This window comes from Micropterus salmoides, unplaced genomic scaffold (genome assembly GCF_014851395.1).
Source record: "Micropterus salmoides isolate LMB-PRFRI ecotype aquatic unplaced genomic scaffold, ASM1485139v1 Ms_hic_scaffold_12, whole genome shotgun sequence".
Lineage (NCBI taxonomy): Eukaryota > Metazoa > Chordata > Actinopteri > Centrarchiformes > Centrarchidae > Micropterus > Micropterus salmoides.
In genome coordinates this window covers 22522018-22545816 of record NW_024040263.1, presented here as the reverse complement: position 1 = coordinate 22545816, position 23799 = coordinate 22522018, and the positions used below count along the sequence as shown (strand labels likewise).

Here is a 23799-nt window from a genome sequence, read left to right as displayed (position 1 = left end):
TCAAGGTCGCTCCAGTCATAGAAAAGATGATTTAAAGTTTCTTGTTCTGTTCTACAAAAGGTGCAATTGTTATCAACAAGCATGAATTTTGAGATAAGCATGTTGGTTGGATATATTTTATGCAAAATTTTCAAATGTAATTCTCTAACTTTGTTTGTAATACAGAATCTAAAAGGAACAAGCCATGCCTTACACCAGTTAATATTGGAAAACTGAGAATTCCAAAAAATTTGTTATTGTTATTTTCTTTAAATTTTAAAAGCATTTTCTAATGTGTTTGTTAGTGCATTTGCTGCTCAAAATATCAATATTATTTATATAAAGAGTATATGTGAAACTGGGCACTTCTTGCTGTTTCTTATAGCTTTTCATTAGTTCCAATAAACTATTAGGTATAGATTTAAAGACTGAGCTATATTCTCTGAATGCTATTGGGAATGCCTTCTCTCTAAGAAAGGACTCATACTTAATTAATTGACCGTTACCGTCCCTTAAGAAGATGATATTTCTATCAATCCAGTTTTGTAAATAAAGTGACTTGTTCCTTTTTGGTGATGCATTCATTATTCCATATAATAGACTTGTGTGGAGAGAAGTTATGAGAATAACACAACTTCCAAGCTAAAAGAGCTTGTTGATAAAATCAGGACAGTTTTAACGGTAACCTTGTGATATTATAGTGACCCACAAGAATTGGAGACCTCCAACTTCTTTGAAAATGTTATGTGGGATAAAGTACCATAATAAGTCTGGTGCATTTAAGCATTCTTTTAACCATTTCACCTTGAAGGTGTAATTCAAGTCACAAAAGTCCAAAAGTTCAAAGCCGCCTTCCTCCTTAGAGCCAGAGAGCACCACTTTTTTTTTAGTGATGGTGCTTATTCTTCCATACGAAGTTTATGAGTACATTATTAATGTCTTTGCATGTTGAATCATGGACACTGAGAGTGAGAGCAGGGTAAACAAATCTTGAAATCCCTTCTGCTTTAGTCAGGAGAATTCTGCCCAGTATTGAAATGTCTCTTTGAAGCCATAAGTTCAGTATTGTTTTAGTCTTCTTCAATTTAGGAGAGAAGTTAAGTTGCTGACATTCCATGTAGTCCTTGAAGATATGAATACCTAGATATTTTACGCATTTCTTGACAGATATATTAAATTTGGAAAATTGGTCAATTAAGGATATAGCATATTCAATCTGATTTTGTCCTTTAAAAAAAGAGCTGTATCATCAGCTAACTGAGTCAATCTGATTTCTTTACCAAAAATATACAAACCTTTGATAATGGGATTATGATGAATATCTAGTGACAGTAGTTCAACCACCAGCAGGAACAAAAAAAGCGAAATAGGGCAGCCTTGGCGAACTGATCTAAGTACAGGAAATCTTTTGGTGGTATTTGGGTACAATATAACACAACTGTCAATATTTTTATAAAACATTTCTACAGTGGATATAAATTTTGGTCCAAAATCAAATGTTTGGAGTGCTTTGAACAGGAAGTAGTGGTCTTCAGTATCAAATGCTTTATAGAAATCGAGAACTACAATCAGTGCATCGTTATTAATGTTGTCAGAATAGTCCAGCAAGTCAAGAACAAGTCTTATATTTGAACTTATGTGACGTTTAGACATGAAACCTGTTTGTGTTTCATTTATAATCTCGTGAAGGCCTTTTTTTAACCGCTTAGCAAAAATTAATGACAATATTTTATAATCAATGTTTAAGAGAGTTATAGGTCTCCAGTTTTCTATAAGTAAATGATCTTTATCAGGTTTGGGGAGAAGGCATATTAAGCCTTGCTTCATACTTGTGGACATTTCTTTTTTAGCAATACATTCTTTGAATAATTCAAGTAGAGGACTTTCAATGATGTCCCAAAAATGTAAATAAATTTCGACAGAAAGCCTATCATTACCTGGCGATTTCCCTTTTTTCATTGACAAAACAGCTTCTGAAATTTCTATTTTTGTAATGGGCTGTTCACATTCCAGTTTAAAGTGTTCAGATATAGTTGGAGTGAATTTATCACAATCATCGACTTGAGTATTTCTCTTATATATATTGCTATAAAATGAGCTAACATGTCTAGAGATGTCCAAAGGATTAGAGATGATGTTATCATTAATATTAAGGGTATTTATATTATTTCTTTTGCGGTTTCTCTTCTCTAAAGTGAAGAAGTAACTAGAGTTTCTTTCCCCTTTTTCTAACCATTTTGCTCGGGACCTTATAAAGGCCCCTTTAGTCATTTGAATATACATATTGTCTATTTCCTCCTTTAGTTTCTTCATTCTTATTTCTTCATTTTCTGAAAGTTTATCTTTAATCAATTAAGCATTTAATTAATCCATAATACATATTTCTTTGGCTATGTTATTTTTTTTAATTTCTTTACTTCGTATTATTACTCTGATTTTGTACTTGAAATATTCCCATTTTTGTATGTGATTCCTTTTATTGTTATCAAATATGTTTTTTGCAGTTTTTTTCACCAGATCACAGAATCCTTCATCATATAATAATTTATTATTTAGTTTCCAATAACCACGTAATTACTGTTTTGTTGTTTTGTTCCTGCTAAATCGATTGAGATTACTTTGTGATCAGAAAGTGGGGCATAACTATGAGCTGATTCTGAAACAAGAGGGAGATATAAGCCATAAATCAATTCTAGATTGTAGGGATCTATTGGCATTACTCCAAGTAAACTCATTAATGTCTGGGTTTAAAAAGCGCCACACATCTATGATCTTTTGAATCTTGAATGTGAGATTAGTCTTGCAGGTATTCTATCTACAAGATCATCTGGAGCATCATTATAATCTCCCCCAATGATCAAGTGTGCTTCCTTATATTTGATTATAAGGGCTTTCAGATGTGTGCAAACTGTTATGAGCATTGCTTTTGCTTGACCTGTATTGTTGTAGTTATATAAATTGCAAACTATAAAAAAGGAATTGTCTAATTTGAAAACTAAGATTATCCATCTACCCTCTTCTGACATCAAGGATTCAAATATGTCTCCTTTAAACTTGTTAAGGAGAATGGCGACACCTGCTGATTGTTGAGAGGAATGACAGAAATCACATTGGTCACCCCATTGTGCTTTCCAAAACTTCACATCACAGTCTACTGAGTGTGTCTCTTATATCAATATCAAGTCTGCATTTTTTCGTCTACTGAACATAAAAATAGATTTTCTTTTGGTGCTGTCACGGATACCTCTGACATTAAGAGATATTATTTTTAAAGAACTAAAATAGAAGTCTAACATAACAAAATAAAAAAAATGAAACTATTAACTGGAAGTCCGTTAAAGGTTGTAGGAATTAGTTAAGAAAAAAACAAAATCTTAAAATAGAGAATATCAGGTAAATTAGCTTACCACCAAGTTGAATACTCTGAACACGAGTACCTAAAATATTTAGTGGGATGAACATGTTGCTCTATTAAATTGTAAACAGGGAAAAGGCAAATTAACCCATTGAGACGGGGTGACCTAATAAGCCTGGAGTTAAAATTGAACTGCTGAATTCACATTAAAAGTCGTTTAACATTCTATGCAGTGTGTCTCACACCATCGATAATGACAGCAGGTCCCTGCCATTTGGTCTTCTTTCCATCAGCACGCGCTTGCTTCACTAGAGGCCGGAGTTTGTTTCTTGCGTTCACACCGTTCAGACCCGAGTAGCGTTTATTCTGACGTCTTGGGCCGTGGTTTGATGGGAGTTGGAGTCAGAATGGATTCAGTACTTCCTGCTTTCACAAGGAAGACCAAGAAATGTCGGCTGGTAACTAAAAAGTTGTTGGCCTGCCAAACCGTTTCACCTCGTAGAGACAGAAGTGAATACAGAAACAGAGTAAGTATGTGTTTGTACTATTTTAGTAGTCGACTCATTAAGGGGGGAAAGAAGAATTGAGCTACTTTTGAACAAAAAGTAGCGGCGAAGTTTTGTGAATGGAAATGTCGCCACTATGGTAAACTCGGCTTGGAACATGACTACCAACCAGTCTCGTTAATAATCTCAGGGTTTCTTATGAATATCACTATTACAATACACGTGAATTTGTGTAGAAAGACAGAAGTGTGTTAATGTTGATATAAAAGTTGCTGGGAAAATAATTGAACTGTCAGAGCTCAGCCAGGTCTGATATAAGCTACCTGGATCTGCCTGGTATTGATTTCCCAACGTTGATACCAAAATAGAGTTAACAGGGAAACAATAGCTGTTACCTAATTACGTATAGAGTTAAGTAAGCAAATGAGCAAATCTACCCTCTCTAAACATTTTACATGTTGCAGGTTCATTTTCTGGCGTTTGTTCTTGACTTACACTTATCTTCATCTATGTTCTTTAACTAATTGTCTTGTGAGAACTGACGACAGCAGTCAGTTTCTAGGCATTTGATAAGTAATCACATTTCAACTATTTGAAAAGGGGGAATATTGTTAGAGGATTTTGTCCATATCAAGCAGACATATTTAGCATCAGAATAGGGAATAGCTTTAAAATGTAAAAAGATCTCATTAAAAGGGAAATGCAGAACTCCCCAGGAGTATCTGCCACTTCCCTGTTGCCATGCACTGAATAGTTTCTTTCTGCCCTTGAACATACAGAGATGATATTATTATTTAGACTGAATAGGATATTTCTGTCTAGACAGTGTAGACAAGGCATAACATGAATTCTTACGTTGAATGGAGGCCTGTTTACCTTTGGGACTCCTCACTTTTCGTCACATGGACTCAGCAAGTTGGTTCTTACTAAGCCTATAAGATAAAGCATGTGACAATGAAATGACAGAGATAATGAGAATCTCTGTGTTTTCTGTATAAATATATACACCTTTTTTTTTTAATACTTGTGTACATAATAGTTGTTCTTGTTCTTAGATGTTAGTCTGTCTCTGTGTAAGTGCATTGAGAAAATGGAAAAAATAAAACAATGAGTCAGATTCCTTGTATGTGTAGAGAAGCCTGGCCAATAAAGCCGATTCTGATCTCTGCTACCACAGTAGTATAATTTGTATAAAAAGCTCCTCTGGAAATGAGAAGACTGACACGATTTTATTTATTTTTGCCACCACCATTAAATCACACACATTTATATTGTTGTGCTCCCTATCAGGCGCTCCTGTACCTGCCTTTTTCACTGTACTTTTTTTTTTCTCACTTCCTCAGATGTCTTTGATGGAACGTGAGAGAGTCAGGCCGATCACGGCAGTGGCATGGACCTCTAACTCAAGCACCTGCCCCAAAGATTTCAACCTGGTATGCTCAAATATATAGATGTTTATACAATTTTCCTAAATGTTCAGCCATTTAGAAACCTACCAAACAAATCAGGTATTTCCACATTTCTCTCAACGGGGAACAGCTTACGTAAAGTCTTAAAATGAAAGAAATCTTAGATTCTTTCTGAAGACTAAGGGAAAGAATTATGTGTATGATATTTTGCAAACAGAGAAAACGTCTGACATTTGCACTTACCTTGACAAATGAACTTGTATATATGACCTCACAACCTCACAGTGGAAAAGTGGAGTAAAGGATCATGTATGGATGGGGCCCAAATTTGACCAGCCATATTATTTTAGTCTATCTAATTATAGACAGTTACAATGTACAGTAAGTCAGCAAGGTCAAATACTAAGAAAATGAAACAACCTCCAGTATCCAAGTTTAATCAGATGTTGTTGGAAATGTTAAGTAGGACAGCTCAAGTGCTACGATGAGCTGGAAGCTTGACCTTTAGAAACAAAGTGATTGTTTAAAAGTTATGTAAACTACCATCTCTTAAGATCCAGGCCAAAAAAAGGATGTTGTGTAGCCACTGAATTTATAAAACTCTACTGTATGTGTTTGACTTAAACACTATAATGAAAAGCATGATGACCGACTGTTAAATTATAATTTTGATCATAACAGTACGCATTGGCTCTGAATTTAAACTCAATGTTTGACCAAGCTAACACTAAGAATAGTTTAGGCCACCACTAATATCAACAGCTCTCTTTATGCCTCAACTTGCCTTATTACGTGCCTATTTCTTAAACAATTTTGTGATGTCAGATGTGGTATATCTAACCGTACCCCTTTTCTGATTAATTTCTCTGTCCTTCTGCAGATCAGCATCACAGAAGACGGCGCAGCTGCAAACTTTACACGCAGCTTTGCGATGAAGTCTGGATATTACCTCTGTTACAGCAAGGTAACAAACAGAGACAAATCAGAGAGACTCTTCCATACTTTCAATAACCATATTACTTGTGTCTTTGCAATACCACAGTACATCATGTATGTTTTCTACCAACCCTTTGTTCTCTACACTTGTCCCTCCTGTCCTCCTGTATCTCTGTCTCTCTATAGGACTTGACAGGTGGTATGGTAGTGGCAGACATTCAGCTTATTTCAGAGAAGGACTCCATTCCTCACGGTTATTGCTTCATAGCAGAGCATCTTGAACCAAGTGAGTACACACACACACACAAACACATTTCTGTCTTTCTTTACCTGTGAGTACCTTCACTGACATAATGCGTTTCCTAACCCCTAACCTTAACCATCACAACTAAATGCCCAACTGCATCCCTTACCATGACACTGATTCTAACCTTAACCTTTAGACAGGCCATTAAAGTGGAGAGGTCCAGCCAAAATGTCCGCACAACGCAGACATGTCGTCACTATGATAGTTTAACGCTATAATTGGTCCTCCCAAAGAGAGCAATACAAGCCACACACACATACAGGTGTTTACACATTCCTGATATGTTATGTGTACTTACTGCTAATTTAGTTTGCAGTCTGATAGACGTTTGTGTTTCTGTTTGTGTGACCAGAGACCTCTGTTTCAAAGAAGAAACGGGTGTGTGTGCGCTTAGTCCCGGTGGGCAGTGTGGACACAGCTGTGCTGGATATCAAACTGACAGCCAAAAGCAAAATGATGCTGCAGCACTACACATATGTGGGGTTGGTAGCATTCACAAACATTTGACTTGCAGCTGTTTTATCAAGGCATTTCTTAAATCCCACAACCTAAACACAGTGGTCTGGATTCAAATGAATGAGTAATTTAAAGACTGCCTGCATTCAACTGTGCATTCAGTACTTAATTGGCACATATACAGTTCTAAATGTAACATTAAATGTGCCTTGTCCCCAGAGATGCCCATGGCTACGTGTTGTGGTGCAGAAAGGGCTATTTTTCTAGCCCCGTGCCCCAAGCCATGCCCCGCAGTATCAGCCTGGACCTCCGCACACTCTCACTGGATCAACCATCTGCTCCTCTGCCCCTCAGACCCAGGTACAGTACTTATTTAATGTCTAACATAGAGAAGTCCTACAGTGCATTTTAACAATTCACAAAGTGAGCACACATCATCATTTACTGGGGGACATGGGGGGAGAGGTAGAGCAGGTTGCCCACTAATCGGAAGATCGGCAGTCCGATCCCCAGCTTCTCTTGTCCTTGGGCAAGATACTGAACCCCAGTGTGTACCTTGCACAGTAGCTTCTGCCATCAGTGTGTGAATGTGACATGTAGTGTAAAGCAGTTTGATTGGTCGAAAGACTAGAAAGGTGATATACATTTACCATTTACATGTTATGGCTCTTTTGGTAAATAGGCCAATTCAAATGACAATAACTTGATTGGATTGGAAAAGAGCAATTTCACATGGTTAACCGGGTACATTGGTACAAAGCTAAGTTTGTATCCTGGAGATGTTTAACTCTTGGTGATAATATTTATATATTTGTGCCCGCAGCAACCCTCCTCCTCCAGTGCCACATAATAAACTGAGCCAGAGACGCTACGGCCTCCATGCCAAGGACAACGTGGACAAACCTGCTGACAGCAGTCTCCAGGGAATCTCAGGTATTGTACAAGTTCCTCTCATACACATATTACTATTTCTCAGTGCTGGCATTTCACTCAACTATTGCCTACCTTCATTTTCTGCAGCTCTCGATGGAGTTCCCTTTAGCCTTCACCCAAAGTTTGAAATCCAGGCAAACAGCACAGTACGTTTGACATTTTCAACAATGCTAATGTGATGGGCTCCATTTCTTGTCCCTTTTCACCCCTCTTATATAAACATGTTTTCACATTAGTTTCTCTTTGTCTTGTCTCTCTCAGACTGAACTGAGCTCTCAATTAAACAACATTCGCATAAAGTCTCTCCAAGATATTGAAAACGAGGTATTGTCTCATCTGAATCTCAACTTCAGCTTTGTGATTCTTAAGAACATAAACGTTTCCTAACAAGGAATATACTCAGTTTGTTTTGTTTTTGGTGTTACAGTTTAATTACACCTTTGTAGTGGAGGAATCTGCTGCCAAGAGGACCAGACCATCAGTGCAAACAGGAGGCGCCCTGTCAGCTCAGTGATGTTTGCTACAATGTCAGACTTATGCTTTTTGCTCTGACTGAAGGCGTTTAGCGTGACATCTCACATTATGGTACAGATGAAGGATGATTATGCCTATATGTACACTGTAGGCTTAGAATATTAAGCTTCAAGTCGAAAATATTTATCCTAATGGGTCAATTAAAAGGTCATCTGTGGGCACTACTCTTCTAAATGACACTGACAATCATACTCGAAAGCCGTTTAGATGGTTTGGCTGTTTGGTTCTCATGCCACACTTTTTTACCTTACGTTCCATTTTATTTGTCTATCATTTTAAGGTTGTACTTCATTACCATCTTCAAGCATTACAAGTCTATTTGCCAAAGGAAAGGCCTACTTGAATGAGGGCACACATTTAACTATATTGTTTTCACATGTCTTTAAGCTGTGGGAATACAGCCTTTAAAGGCTTTACAGGGTTAAAGATGCAATGAGTCTAATTTGTATCTGCTATCTGGGGCTACTTATCTGCAGCATTAAGCCAATTGTCAAATATTAGAATAATTGTCCGCTAAATGCTGCTCATGAAGATGTACTTGCCATTATTTGCTTGACGGCTACGATGCATTTTTAATAGCTTGAGTCATCATGCAATATTAGTGATAAGTGATATTGGTGGATGAACTTTGCTGAAGATGTTTGTTGAAGATGTCAATTTTTAGAAATGCACAGTGAGGGCCAAATATTTCTCTGTCATTGTACTATATATATATATAAAGTTACATTTTGGTTTTTTAATGGTCTGTATAGCAAACTTTTATTGCATGGAAAAATAAAAAATCATGAAACACTACTTCAGGTGTATTGGTTTTACATACAGTACTCCCTTACAGAACTAAGTACTCTGTATTGCAGACTATCAGGAAATCAGTTTTAAATCATGCTGGGGAATATAAATTGTGCACAATACAGTAACATGCAGAAGGCAAAGACAAGAGGAGCTACAGAGTATTTGTAGTCTTTAATATTAATTGTAGCCTAACCTAAGCAGTGAAAAATTCAAATGGAAGAGCTTATGGATGAGAGAAAAACATGGTTTGACTTCTTTATTTAGATGACGTTGATTCAGCATGTTTGCGGTTTCTTAGCAATGCCTTGCATCAGTTACTGTACACACATTACCAAATTGGAGTAAGCAACCACAATATCAGAGCCTTTTCATTCAGTGTGCCTGCTTTGATTTTCTGAGCTATTGATACAAATCGCCTCTAAATGACGAGTCCACCTTTTTCCCAAGTTCTAAACCACAGCCTCTGTGGAAGTGGATTAATAGCAAAACAACTAAGTGAGCACCAAACAAATCAAAGCTGTGGTGGAAATCAAGATGTATAAGTAGGGGTATTCATTTCCAGGTCTTATTCAACAGATGTTAGTCTGCTCTCACTTGAAGTCTGCATGTAAGCAGTGCAAACTGCCAAAGATTAGAGCTTGCCAGTATGAAGAGAGCAGGCGAAAGAAGTCATATTGTAGTAGTGATACTCTCGCACACTCGCATAATCTTGTCTTCTAGATTGAACACTCAAATCGTTTTATAAATTTAGATTTAAATTAACTTTCCATCACTTGTCTAGTCTCTTCATTCACAAAAACAGCATTGAACAGGGTTGCCATTTATGTTATGTATGTGTCAAATCAGAGTTAGCAACTTGCTAACATTTTACTCCACTCTTGGGTTATTATGCATCAATGCACAACAACTGTACTCCTACAGTTCTACATGTTAACAGCTGTTGTTTTATTAACAGTTATATTTTCCATGTAAATGCTTCTATGGTGCTTTACTGCCACCTGCTGCACGATACTGGACAGTTTATGCTGGATATGTTACACATGCATTGCCTTTTTTGTTGTCTCCTGGCATAGTAAACTGTTACTCAACCTTTAAGGTGAAATCTTAAATATTTTCTGTTAAATATTTATTTTTCAGGTTTGCAACTTTTGTGATGAAAATAGCCATGGCATGGTGCTTGGTATATTATATTATATTATATTATAGTATTATGTCCTTACAGAAAGGTGTTTGCATTTGTCTTGATGCTTTTGTCTGACATAGTGTCAGTTTATTGTTTGGGTGAAAAGAAACAGTTTATTCTGTCTTTTTGAACTATATTTCTTACAGTTGAAATGACTTATTACTGAACATGAACTTCAATTGGAAATGAAAAATGACAAAAGGGAGCATTTAAAATGGTAATCTGGTCAATAATAGCCAGAATTAATAGGAGCCAGTGACAGATTAACCCACTGGGAGGCCCTTGGGGCAAAAATGATCTGTGGGCCTCTGTTGATGGGGCCTCAAGATTAGGTAATAATACAGGCGCAGCCTTTAGGCCATTATCATTTTAGTTTTAATGTGATTTAGTGATAGATATAGTGTAAACAAACAAATTTGCAATTACATTAATTAAACCCAAAGTTACATATTGAACATGGGTTTAGCACGTTGCCTAGTTTGTAATCTAACCTTGATAAGAAAATGATGACTAACTGCGGCAACAGTAAACTAAAGCAATATTTCAGAAATAGGAGTCAGATAACCGACATCAGACATAATGTTCAATAATACGTTCATTTTCTGTATGAGGGTTTGATTTGTAGCATGGCAGCAACACAGTCGCAGCTCTGTTTGTTCTGCTCTCCGGAAAACGGGCTCTGATTCCAACCAGCTGTTTCCCGCCTCACACAGACCAGCTGCACACGCACACACACACACGTAGTAGGCGGAGGCAGCAGACATACACACACACACACACGCACACGTAGTAGGCGGAGGCAAGAAGCCACACACACACACACACACACATTGGAGGGAACCCCATCAGCTGTGGGAAGGAAGCAACACAGCTTGAACTTACTTTTATTTTTCTAACTATATTGTTCAGATATTCAAACTGAATTAGAGATATGCGTCATTGAGGAGTAAAGCGAGAGCTCTGCGCTAAACGTACATCACTGTATTTTAAGGACAGCAGTGGAGGAAGGAAAAAAAAAAACAGAAAACACGGACTACAGAAGGTGGCTCTGAAAGCATGGAATATTTCATGATGCCGACAGAGAAGATACCGTCCTTACAGCACTTCAAGAAGACGGAGAAAGATGTTATTGGGGGTCTCTGCAGGTGTGTAGCTAGCTATTTGTTTCTTCATACGAAGCCGCTTAAACAAATCATCCCTCGTGTGGCTGTAGTGTGTGTATGTGTGTTGTGATGCAGTGTGACTTGACTTAGCACGCTAGCTCTTAGCTTCGCCGCGATATGTTGGCAGCAGGAGCATGGTTGTAGAAATTAGCAGCGTGTTGGCCAGCTGCTGCTGCTGTTGGAGGCGACGAAATAGCAAGATAATCTAACTTGTGTTATTACATTTGCCGGCCGAATTACATGTAATAACGTACACGCCATGTTTGCAGCCATTCAGCTGAGAAATATGTAAATAAGCGAGTTGAAATCGATAAGTTACATTTGCGTCCAGATGAACACCAACCACGTGGTAGTTAACGTGTTCCCCGCCGCTTCGTTGGTTTACACAAAATCACACGTTTGTAACGACACTCCTTACTGTTTTCACCGAAATACTCGTGTGTGTGTGTGTGTGTCTGATTTATTTATGTGAATTAAATGTGTGTGCGTAGGGTCTGGTTTCAGCTATATGCGTAGTTAACCAGCTAATGCTCAGCAGCTATGGCTCTGTCGTGTGCTACTACTAGCTTAGCGAGGCTAACTAGTTAGCTATTAGCCCATTTGTTTTGTAACCGTAATGTGTTTATACGGACTCATTTTTACTCATATGTAGTAGCTTGTTTAACTAAACACGTCGTGTTACAAGTGTTGAGGTGGACACAAATATACTAAGTTACAAGCACTGGTGACGGCGTGTTTGTTAGCTTAGTGCTAACGGCGGAAAGCATTGTTCTCCATGATGCCAGGGGGCCTGCTGCTGCTGCTGTTGCTGGCGGAGTCACATTTCACTGCTGCTGCAGCCCAGACTGTCCGACGCGCCCTCCGGCGGCCATGTTGGCGGTCCGCAGCTTCTGGCAACGACAGCTGACAACAGCTGATTTCATCTCCAAACTTTAAAAACCGACACGTTTCACCGGTGTGATGGATGTGGTGGCCTTTCTCTGCTGTTCCTGGTCGGAGATTAGTAGATGGGTGTCAGCAGTCACCAACAGTATAAGATAATCATTTCATCACATCAACCACACGTTTAATACGTCTGGCTTAGTGAGGATGGGTCGAAGTCGATCTTTGATTGCTATTTGCTAAACTTAAATAGATCATCTTTTTTTCTATAGTGAAACCACACTTGTCACACATGGTTTGTACATTAGAAAGCACCAGGTGGCAAAATTGCTTCATTATATTCCTTGAAGATCTCAAACCTAAGTGAACATGTGTACAGTAAATAACATTTGAGGGATGGAAGGACCAAATTAAGCCTTAAATGTTGCTTATGCTCCTCAGTTTGCCTGCACCTTCATTATAAAGGGTGTAACCAGTGGATTAAGATATATTTAAGAGAGTGGCTCCCAAAGCTTTCAAGGTTATATAACATTGTGGCACAAAGTTAAGCATTTTAAGGATCCCTAGCTTATTATAAAGGGAGTGTGCATATATCATGAGGTGGGTTTTTTTATGTTCCTTTTTAAGATGTGTTTTCTCTGCTGGCAATAAACACACCGTTTGTAATGAAATCGCTCTGAACGCGTATGGCTGCACACCCACACAGTGTGAGCTGTGTCCTCTATCGGACCTATTTCAACTCTGTAAACACCCCAGATCTGGTTCTTCAGGTTCGTTGTTGTCTTAGCATTGTGGTCATCTTATGGCTTAATTGTTGTCGTATAGATAGATGAGATTTTGCCCCCATAACATGCATGGGGTGGAGGTGTGGGGAGGGCACAAAGTTCAGCCAAACTCAAAGACCTCCAGGCAGCCTGACTGAGGAATGTATAGAGGTCAGGACTACAGCCTAATAAAGTTAAAGGTTTAAGGAGTGGCAGAGAAAAGCTCATTGAGGATTTTATTGTTGCCGTTTGTTTATTTATTTGGTGAAGAATAGCAGATTTGTTTCAGAGCTTCGCTAACATGTCTCGGTTTCCTTTAGCTGCATTGCCTGTGTATTAACATCTTGTTAAAATTTTGTAAGGAGTTTAAGGATCTCTGTTTACTGAAAACCTGAATAAGAAAAGGATCAAGTGTGCGTCAGAAATGAGCTTATACTGTCTCATTGGACGCAAAGCCTTAATGGACAAAATAATGACAGTCCTTTGACCTTCCTCAGCCTGGCCAACATCCCCCTCAGTCCAGAGACGGCCCAGGACCAGGAGAGACGAATCCGGCGAGAGATTGCCAACAGCAACGAGCGCCGGCGCATGCAGAGCATCAACGCAGGCTTCCAGTCCCTCAAAACGCTCCTGCCTCACACAGATGGAGAGAAGCTCAGCAAGGTGCAGAAAACGTGCAAACACTGACGCATACAAAAGATCTCATGTGTGTCAGCCTAGATCATGAGACATAATGATGAAACTGTAAATGATCCGGCACAATTGTTGAATTTGTTATGTGAGGGTGCCATAGTTGTTTGTCCTCACATTCACTTTCTTGGTTCGTCCCCGCCAGGCGGCCATCTTGCAGCAGACGGCAGACTACATCTTCGCCTTGGAGCAGGAAAAGACACAGCTCCTGGCACAGAACAACCAGCTCAAACGCTTCATCCAGGTATTAGCATGCGCCATTTTGTTTTTCATCGTAATTGTGTCCAGCCCATTTTATATAGGTTTTGTATGCCTTACCTTCTTTTAAGCACTGTTTAAACATTGCCTGCAGAGACTTGAAACCTCATCTGAAGTGTGGTGCAGGTGGGAGGTGTACTGTGTGTTAGATGCTGTGTTTAGGCCTCTTGTTGAGATTGAGTTTTTATGGTCTACCAAAAGCACATACATATCAGGGGTGGGCAGTTTATTAAATTTCTTGGTGAAAATAACAACCTACGCAACAGCCAAATTTTAATTTCACATTTGCACAGCTTGCAAATGTTGGCAAAGACATTACAATACATTCTGTAAACAGCCATGTGAAAAATGTGCGTTGACCAGTCTCATTTATCCACCAATCTGTTGGCTCACCTGGCATGTTGTTTTCTTGTCACACCGGCCATTTGTTCAACTCAGCACAAGCAGCATGTGCTGTTTTTAAGCAGAGTGGAAACTCCTCAGGTTGTGCACTGAATCTATGATAGTTGTGTTTTGGTGAACCCACATCCACATGCTAAGTTTTAATGTACATATGTGTGTTGTCTGTTTTTACATTTAACCATGCGCTACCTTTATGTCACCCCAGGAGTTTAGTGGCTCATCACCTAAGAGGAGGCGAGCAGAGGAGAAGGACGAAGGGATCGGGTCTCCAGACACGCTGGAGGAGGAGAAAGTCGAGGAGCTCAGAAGGGAAATGTTAGAGCTGCGACAGCAACTGGACAAGGAGCGCTCAGCTCGTATGCAGGTGGAGGAGCAGGTGAGACTAAAGGAGCTGCAGGGGTTGTAGAGGTTCTTTGTAACTCAGGTCCCTGTTCTTTAGTCGGTTTCATTTCTCTCATGTGTATTTCAGTAGCACATGAGTCATTAGACTCTAACACTAAGTTTTTGATTCTTAGGCATTACATGTTTCTGACTCTAGTCTATGCTTATGAAATTTCACCAGTAGTTGACTGAAACTACATGCCACACAGATGTACAGAGTGATGTACCATGACTATAATTAATCCTCTGCTGCTTTCCACACTTAACAGCATTCATTTGTGATGGCTTTAAAAGTTTAACAAACATAAATACTTGACAGGATGTTAATTTACAAAGACAATGTGGAGGGAAAAAAAGGAAAGAAGTTACACACATCTCCAGGATATGACATGGACTTGTCTAGAGGTCACAGAGGACATTAGCTACCAAAATACCTGACTGTTTTTTTTTTTCAGTTTTACTAACCATTTCGACCTCTTATCAGTATATGGGTCCTCTACATGATTATCAGTCATCTTAACACGGTGGGAGCCAGTGGTGTTGACAGATGTACCAGTACACCAGCCAGTTGCTTACAAGCTCACATACTGGACCTACCTGAATAGCAGGTTAAGACAAAGGGGGTTGAACAGGTGGTGAAGATAGAAACTAGCACAGATGGTGAAAGAAGAAAGTAAATAGAGGAGATACAGCGTTGACAACTGCTAAAATACCACATGATGCACAAGTGTTTTGTCTGAAGTCACAAAGAAAACATGCATAAAATGTATCTTAGAATGAAATGTCTTTTGTTACCGTGCATTAATGTTATTTATCAATGAATCTTCAATTGTACCTAGGGCTGTGCGATAAAAAAAATGTATATCCTGCTATAAAACATTTTTTGTAAATTCAAGGAAATATGGCTTTTCCAACTATAACTCTGGATATTTCTCTGCATTATAAAGGTGGGGTAACTTAAAGGCTCATGCAGACTACACCTCTTTCAGCGTCGTGTTGTTCACACTACACAATTCACCTTGACTGATAGGTGACACTACGCGAGCCGACAGCGACTGTGTCACCCGACACTGGTCTCCAAACCACGTTTTGTCAAGAAAACACACGTGAAATGTGAAACGGAAACGCGACACTACACACGAAAATGCTGTTGTGTGTTATTCTAAAGATACCAGTTATAAAGACAAAAAATATGGGTGTAAAAATGGGTTAGCACACGCAGACACACCAGATATTTGGTATGCTAGATATCTGGCTGGCGTCGGTGATGTGTCAGGGAGCTGTTTTAATGCGTCGTTGAGTAGTTCACACGTAACGATTGGCGACCGCCAATCAATCTGATTTACCTGTAATAACAGCCTGATGGTCGCTGAGCTCGACGACCGGCAAATCATGCTTAAAATCAGTCAGAGGTATGTTGCCTTTAAATTGGCGCTGAAATGATTCTTAATGTAATAACGACACATCTGCGTTTGTGTACAGTTTCGATCTCTGGACACCCAGCTGCACCCAGAGCGTCTGAAGGTGATCACTCAGCAGGTGGAGGAGGAGCAGGCGCTCCTCCAGAGCCAAACGCTTATACGGCTGCAGCAGATCCACTCCTCTGACAGACAAACACACAGTCCACAGGTCAGAAACACACACACTTAGGAAGCAGTAGGTGTCTATGTTGCAATTTCTAAACCTTAAGACACAGCAGTTTTTTTGCACCAAAGGCTTCTGTAGTGAGTCTTTTAAATCACTGGCACAACAGTTAAATGGAAATACAGAGGTAAATTAAATTAAAAAAAAAACTTATTTTGTTGTCTGTCCTCCAGGTGCTGGCCCCTCCCACTCCCCCTGCCCCAACCCACCACCCCACAGTCATCGTCCCGGCCCCAACACTAACCCAGCACCCCCATCACCACGTCACTGTGGTAACCATGAGCTCGTCTGTCCACACCAGCACTGTGTCCACGTCCAGACAGAACCTGGACACGATCGTGCAGGTAGGAGTTTTACTTTGCAAAGAGGTTCCCTGTGGAGCCAGCGCTACGCTTCCTGACTGATTTTGTCTGTCGTTAGAATAAAACCGTATACTTGATCTTCTGCATATAAAGTTGACTTGTAGTACACTGGAGAGATTAAAACCTCTGAGTTATTTCTGTTTATGTAGGCTATAAGAAACACAACATTGTATGTACATCACCACTACTTATACCACACTGAACATAATAATATTTTCATCAGCTTTAGCTGTAGATATTGTGTCCCTATATTACTAAGCATACCATACAGCTCACAGGCAGGTTGCTGGGCCACATTATGAAGTCCTTATGTGTTGTGTCGTGAAGACAATAAAATTAATTACATTTTATGTGGTTGTGATCATTTATATATTGAACAGATGCATGTGCATTAATGGTTAAACATGTTTTATATAAAACTATTAATTTATTATAATATTTATAAATCACAATTAACAATAACACAAGATTACAACTTCTTAAAATATTTGTGTGGATGCACCAAATGGGTATGGTCAAAATGAAACAAAATTTTTAAACTCAAGCAAACCAAAGCTGTGAAATTCTCAAGATTTTATGTATAAAAAATATTTTAAATAACATTCACTGGCTCTATACACACCAGTCTTTTAACTGAGTACAGTGACAAAATACTTTCAAATAGACAAATGTGAGTATGTCTTTGGCCGAGGATAATATTAACTATGGGACTGATCTGGCTTTGCCTTCATTAATAAAGATCTTAACCTGAAAACCGTGAACCAAGACTTCTGTGCTGGTTTCACATTTATTTCCTGCATTAAACCATTAACCGACAAAGGCTGACTGCCTCATCCATCCATGAGGATCTTTTGGCCGACCTGTTAAGCGGGGCAGGTGCAGTGGACTCCATGAGGGCTGATGCGTATGCTGGGTAAAGGAAAACATGTTACAAAATTAGTGCTGGGCAACAATAAAATTTTTTTATCGTGATTAATCACCTGATTTTCTTGCAATTAATCGCATTGTTACGCGTAAAATTGAATAATGAATTCTAAAGTAGTGTATTGCGCAATTTTAATTTAAATGTACTGCTATATACAAGTCCGTGCGTGTGTTCACTCGCACAGACTTCACTCAGTTAAAAACTTGAAATGACGTTAGAAGTCGCGGTGGATATTTTACAAGCACAGACCAAACTGGTTCCAGCGTGCTGTGTTCATGGATGGTCTGAACGTGGTTCACCATCACTTCTCAGTGGAAGAAGCTGCAGTCGAGTACAGATGTTTAATAATGGCTGGCTTCCACAGATTCAGGTCCTTCCTTTCTGTAAAGGAGATGCAATTATAACAAAAGCCGACCTAAAGGGAACAACCACCATCCCTGCCATAAGATCGACCTTTACGAAGCTTATAAAGTTCTGTCTCTGTTGATGTTCAGTCTGAGATGTGTTAAATGATATGTATGTGTAATGTGTCTTCTTACAGTGGGTACGGAAAGTATTCAGACCCCTTTAAATTTTTCACTCTTTGTTTCATTGCAGCCATTTTCCAAAAATCAAAAAAGTTCATTTTATTTCTCAGTAATGTACACTCAGCACCCCATCTTGACAGAAAAAAAACATCAAATATCACATGGTCATAAGTATTCAGACCCTTTGCCGTGACACTCATATTTAACTCAGGTGCTGTCTATTTCTTCTGATCATCCTTGAGATGGTTCTACACCTTCATTTGAGTCCAGCTGTGTTTGATTATACTGATTGGACTTGATTAGGAAAGCCACACACCTGTCTATATAAGACCTTACAGCTCACAGTACATGTCAGAGCAAATGAGAATCATGAGGTCAAAGGAACTGCCTGAAGAGCTCAGAGACAGAATTGTGGCAAGGCACAGATCTGGCCAAGGTTACAAAAAAATTTCTGCTGCACTTAAGGTTCCTAAGAGCACAGTGGCCTCCATAATCCTCAAATGGAAGACGTTTGGGACGACCAGAACCCTTCCTAGAGCTGGCCGTCCGGCCAAACTGAGCTATCGGGGGAGAAGAGCCTTGGTGAGAGAGGTAAAGAAGAACCCAAAGGTCACTGTGGATGAGCTCCAGAGATGCAGTCGGGAGATGGGAGAAAGTTGTAGTAAGTCAACCATCACTGCAGCAATCCACCAGTCGGGGCTTTATGGCAGAGTGGCCCGATGGAAGCCTCTCCTCAGTGCAAGACACATGAAAGCCCACATGGAGTTTGCTAAAAAACACCTGAAGGACTCCAAGATGGTGATAAATAAGATCCTCTGGTCTGATGAGACCAAGATAGAACTTTTTGGCCTTAATTCTAAGCGGTATGTGTGGAGAAAACCAGGCACTGCTCATCACCTGTCCAATACAGTCTCAACAGTGAAGCATGGTGGTGGCAGCATCATGCTGTGGGGGTGTTTTTCAGCTGCAGGGACAGGATGACTAGTTGCAATCGAGGGAAAGATGAATGCGGCCAAGTACAGGGATATCCTGGACGAAAACCTTTTCCAGAGTGCTCTGGACCTCAGACTGGGCCGAAGGTTTACCTTCCAACAAGACAATGACCCTAAGCACACCGCTAAAATAACGAAGGAGTGGCTTCACAACAACTCCGTGGCTGTTCTTGAATGGCCCAGCCAGAGCCCTGACTTAAACCCAATTGAGCATCTCTGGAGAGACCTGAAAATGGCTGTCCACCAACGTTTACCATCCAACCTGACAGAACTGGAGAGGATCTGCAAGGAGGAATGGCAGAGGATACCCAAATCCAGATGTGAAAAACTTGTTGCATCTTTCCCAAAACGACTCATGGCTGTATTAGATCAAAAGGGTGCTTCTACTAAATACTGAGCAAAGGGTCTGAATACTTATGACCATGTGATATTTCAGTTTTTCTTTTTTAATAAATTTGCAAAAATTTCTACATTTCTGTTTTTTTCTGTCAAGATGGGGTGCTGAGTGTACATTACTGAGAAATAAAATGAACTTTTTTGATTTTTGGAAAATGGCTGCAATGAAACAAAGAGTGAAAAATTTAAAGGGGTCTGAATACTTTCCGTACCCACTGTAGGTTTCAGTGTGGTGAGCTCTCAGGACCTCCGTATTAATGACCTGCTAGTTGACTGAAACAAGCAGAGAAGCCACACACTTGTGGTGTCGATGCTTATTGAAAATTCAAAGAACATGCACACTCCAAATAGAGAAGCCCATGGCTGGATTCAAACCTGCCTCACGAATTGAAATTAATTCATTATTAGGATGTAATACTAACTCACACACAGACAACATGTCATGTTAATTAATAAAGGTTTTTACTTCGTCAACTAACGTTAGTTCACTAGTGTGAATAAATCATTTGAGTGCACAACTCACCTTTTCAGCAACGCTGATGGCATTGCTCCTCAGCTCGAGGCTTTCCGATACCATTTCCTCCGCCAATGTATTGGTGAAACGGCCGTCAGTAAAATGCGTGTTGCAGAATGTTTATAAGACGGTGGCAGGTGAAAGTGCCACGCGTTTTCTGTCAACTATCCTCCAAAACCGCATGCACAGATGCCATAATGAAAATGCTCACTAAACCAAGAGGAAAGAGGAGGAGGAAACTAAAAAATACTCTGTTAGCCAACTTTCTGCAGTGACTATGCTAGCTAACGTTAAATACACCTGGCTAACTACAACTTTGTTAACTTGGCTAACTAAACTAGAAAGACGAACCGACCATTAGACACAAAGACACATAGGATACCTAAGTTCTAATTAAAATATAAGATAAATTGGTTAGCTAGCTCTCAACTATATTTATCATTTTGATTCTCAGGCTTAACGGGGCGTGATAGTTTTTTAAACTAGGCATAACAGTGTGTCTGCGTAAGCTTGGAAAATGACGTATGACTTAAGGAATTACTATAGTCATACGTCACCACACCGTTCTAGCAACTTTGAGCACAAAATTAAGCTATTTTGCAAAGAATATTTGGCAAACTATGTGAGTAATCAGCATTGTAAGGAAATGACTCAGAAAAATATGAAATATCATAGAAATGTCAAAATACACTGGAGGGGGGCTTTAAGTTATCATAGTGGAAATATAACAAGAATTGCCTCTCAGTGGAGCTAGGATTTGCTTCATTGTCTGTCAACGTCTGCTTTCAGGCCATCCAGCACATCGAACGCACTCAGGAGAGGAGAGCGAGCGCCGAGGAGGAACAGAGGCGAGTGGTCATCGTTAGCCCCAGCCACGTCGCCATGGACACCGCCTGCTCAGACACAGACACCGACACAGAGGGAGAGGACTGTTCAATGAACTGATCGCATTCCATGAACACACACACACACCAACACACACACACACCAACACACACACCAACACACACACACCAACAAACACTTAAAATACCTACTCACTGTAATATTCCCTCCAGGAGCTTGACTACTTTAAAAAAAAATAAAAGAAGGAAAAAAAGAAATCTTTCTTTGGCATTATCCAAACTCTTAAATCCAGTGGTTAAGCTCTGTGTCAGTCCTGTACTGTAAAATCTCTGAAGTTTGACAACATAGGATGGTCAGTGTGCAGAGGAGGCCCTGTGGGATTTCTAGAGGCTGTTTTTCAGTGTCAGAGACGGTCTGTGGCTACTTGAAAACTTGAGGGTCTCCTTGTGTAAAAAGCTCTCAGCATCAGTCCGTCCTTTATGTGTTTATGTTTGCTACTTACAGTACCGCAGTTACCTGTCATCACTGGCGCGCTGACAGTATTATTTGTGCTACAAATTGATGGAGTCAGTACAATGGAGAGTTGAATGTAACAACACGATAAGGAAGCAGCTCTTGATTCTGAAAGGGCACATGGAGTTGTCATTTCTTCCCCCAGTCTTAACTAGTTTTGTTTTTCCTGGTTGGCTCTGTGATATTCTAGTGCCAGTGGCCACGAAAACCCAACTTAAACTGCAAGAAAAGGCAGTTCTAAATTTAAAAAGTCCGGGAAAAAAATCTAACTAATTTGAGGAAAGATGTTGAATGAAATTATGTCGGATTTACTTGAAGAAAAAAAAAAGGTTGTGTTTTTGATATTGAAATAAGCCCTTAAAAATAAGCTGTTAAAAAATTTACATGATCATCTTTAGGTTTTAATGTTTTTCATGTTTTTGACGATTTTTTTTTTGACGAGTCAGGGTTACTGAATGTCGAAGGTGAACATTTTGTTATATTGAGATTAACAACTTAAAATCTATCTATCTTCTGGTCTTGGTTTGTTGATTTCAGTGACTATGCACTAGAGGTTTTTGGTATTTATGCAATTCCATCTTCCGTACATTTGTTGGTGTCATTAATTATACATGAGGTGAAGTTGTCTATGCACCGTTGATAGGTGTGTACATTACACCTACAGTATATGTATGAAACTTGACATGCTTGTGTCAAAGAATGTAGTCTCTACTTGCAAGGTGCTCTTTGTCAACCTGGTGCTCTTGTGACCAGCAGTGAGTTGAGGCCCCACTTGATCACGTATTAGTATGTGCGTCTGAATTAATTGTGAAAATGATATGTATCATTTCCACATCTTGGAATTGCTTGGGGAGCAGGGAGGAGTTGTTTGATTACAAATGGCAGCACATTTTGTGTTGTCTCACTGTGAGGATGGCTCACATAAATTGAGAGGGGGAAAAACTTCACAACACATACTGTATTCCAACATAAAAGGCATCAGATCAACAGCTTTAGTTGGAAAACTAAGCGCATATTGATCGATCAACATATGTTTTCAGTGCATCAAATGCCACAAAAAGTGCAAAACTCAAATGAGAAGCACTGAACTGAATTGCAGATCCCTCCCCAAATCCCCATCTCGCTCTAAAATGCACCGTCTGTCCACCTCATGTTTCAATGCTTATATTTCTCTCGGGAATTTGACTGGAAATCCCTGCTTCGAGCCTCCCTCCTGTCATACTCGATTTGATACGCTGACTTGATGCTGTAAACATTCCTTTTATTTGGATTCGTATCTTATATGTTCTGTTGCCAATTACATGCATGTTACTAATTGCTATTTTCTCTTGTCTAAAGCTGGCTTTTGTTTTGACATTTTGTTTATTTTTCTGGGGGTTTTTTTTCTTCCTGATTTCCGTTTTTTTTATTATTTTTTTTCTCATTAACACATGACTGATGTGTTCAGTGTGAAATTGTCTTGTGTGAGATGCATGGACACTATTCACTCACTGACATCTATATTATATATCTGCTAGACTAGTATTTCTCATGCCAAACATGGGGGGGGGTTCTTATATTTTGTTTGTGAAACTCTGTTAAAGGGTTTGGTGTTCAGCTGATAAATGGTGAAGCACAGCCTGGATTTAGGCTGAGGTTTTTTATTTGTCAGCTAAACGCTTTCCCCTCAATTGTTTCTGTACATTGTGTTGCAGCACTGCTGTCTTTTGGTGGAATTTGAGATATTTGATATGAAGCACTTGCTGTTCTCTACTGCCTGAATCAATGATGAGGAAGATATTATTTTGCCATTTATTGTTTATTTTTTTAAAACTCTTTGCTGTGACACAACCCAACAGCTGTTTATTGTGTTCTGCTTTTCTGTCTTTTCATCTCTTTTGTCCTGTTTTCCACTTTTGGTGACAAGCGTTTTTTTTTATATTTTGTGATTTATATTTTTGTTTTTTCCCATCAGTCGAGGTAGATGAGAAGCTGTTATATTTTGTTTATAAAAACTTGTGTAAACAGGCCTTTGTAAGGATGAAAAAATAAATAAAAATTTGTACTTTTTTTATTACACCCCCACTGCTTCTTAGTTTACTTGAGATGTGCGTGATAATGAACCTTTTGTCCACCAGGTGGTGACACTGAGAGACTTCTAATTTTGTAGC

General features: G+C 39.3%; 2 protein-coding genes across 2 annotated transcripts; both read left to right on the top strand.

Annotated features, from left to right (window-relative positions):
- The first annotated feature begins 3722 nt into the window (after window positions 1-3722).
- Window positions 3723-9210, top strand: mvb12a (multivesicular body subunit 12A). Its single transcript, XM_038713992.1, has 10 exons — window positions 3723-3861; window positions 5184-5273; window positions 6130-6213; window positions 6372-6471; window positions 6845-6974; window positions 7168-7308; window positions 7772-7881; window positions 7969-8027; window positions 8143-8205; window positions 8309-9210. Exons 1-10 carry the CDS (start codon window positions 3724-3726, stop codon window positions 8393-8395), a joined length of 1002 nt encoding a protein of 333 aa, XP_038569920.1. The 5' UTR covers window position 3723; the 3' UTR covers window positions 8396-9210.
- A 1989-nt stretch (window positions 9211-11199) lies between these two features.
- On the top strand, window positions 11200-23713 carry LOC119899438 (transcription factor AP-4-like). The gene is made up of 7 exons (XM_038713991.1): window positions 11200-11535; window positions 13697-13862; window positions 14035-14133; window positions 14755-14925; window positions 16413-16559; window positions 16748-16918; window positions 21080-23713. Exons 1-7 carry the CDS (start codon window positions 11447-11449, stop codon window positions 21233-21235), a joined length of 999 nt encoding a protein of 332 aa, XP_038569919.1. The 5' UTR covers window positions 11200-11446; the 3' UTR covers window positions 21236-23713.
- The last annotated feature ends 86 nt before the right edge of the window (window positions 23714-23799 follow it).

Excerpts from the sequence above, each read along its gene's own strand:
- LOC119899438 (XM_038713991.1), top strand. The coding sequence starts at position 11,447 with ATGGAATATTTCATGATGCCGACAGAGAAGATACCGTCCTTACAGCAC. Across the intron at positions 14,134-14,754 it reads AGCTCAAACGCTTCATCCAG|GAGTTTAGTGGCTCATCACC; the intron begins GTATTAGCATGC and ends ATGTCACCCCAG. Across the intron at positions 16,919-21,079 it reads ACCTGGACACGATCGTGCAG|GCCATCCAGCACATCGAACG; the intron begins GTAGGAGTTTTA and ends GTCTGCTTTCAG.
- mvb12a (XM_038713992.1), top strand. The coding sequence starts at position 3,724 with ATGGGAGTTGGAGTCAGAATGGATTCAGTACTTCCTGCTTTCACAAGG. Across the intron at positions 6,975-7,167 it reads CAGCACTACACATATGTGGG|AGATGCCCATGGCTACGTGT; the intron begins GTTGGTAGCATT and ends CCTTGTCCCCAG. Across the intron at positions 7,882-7,968 it reads CAGTCTCCAGGGAATCTCAG|CTCTCGATGGAGTTCCCTTT; the intron begins GTATTGTACAAG and ends CATTTTCTGCAG.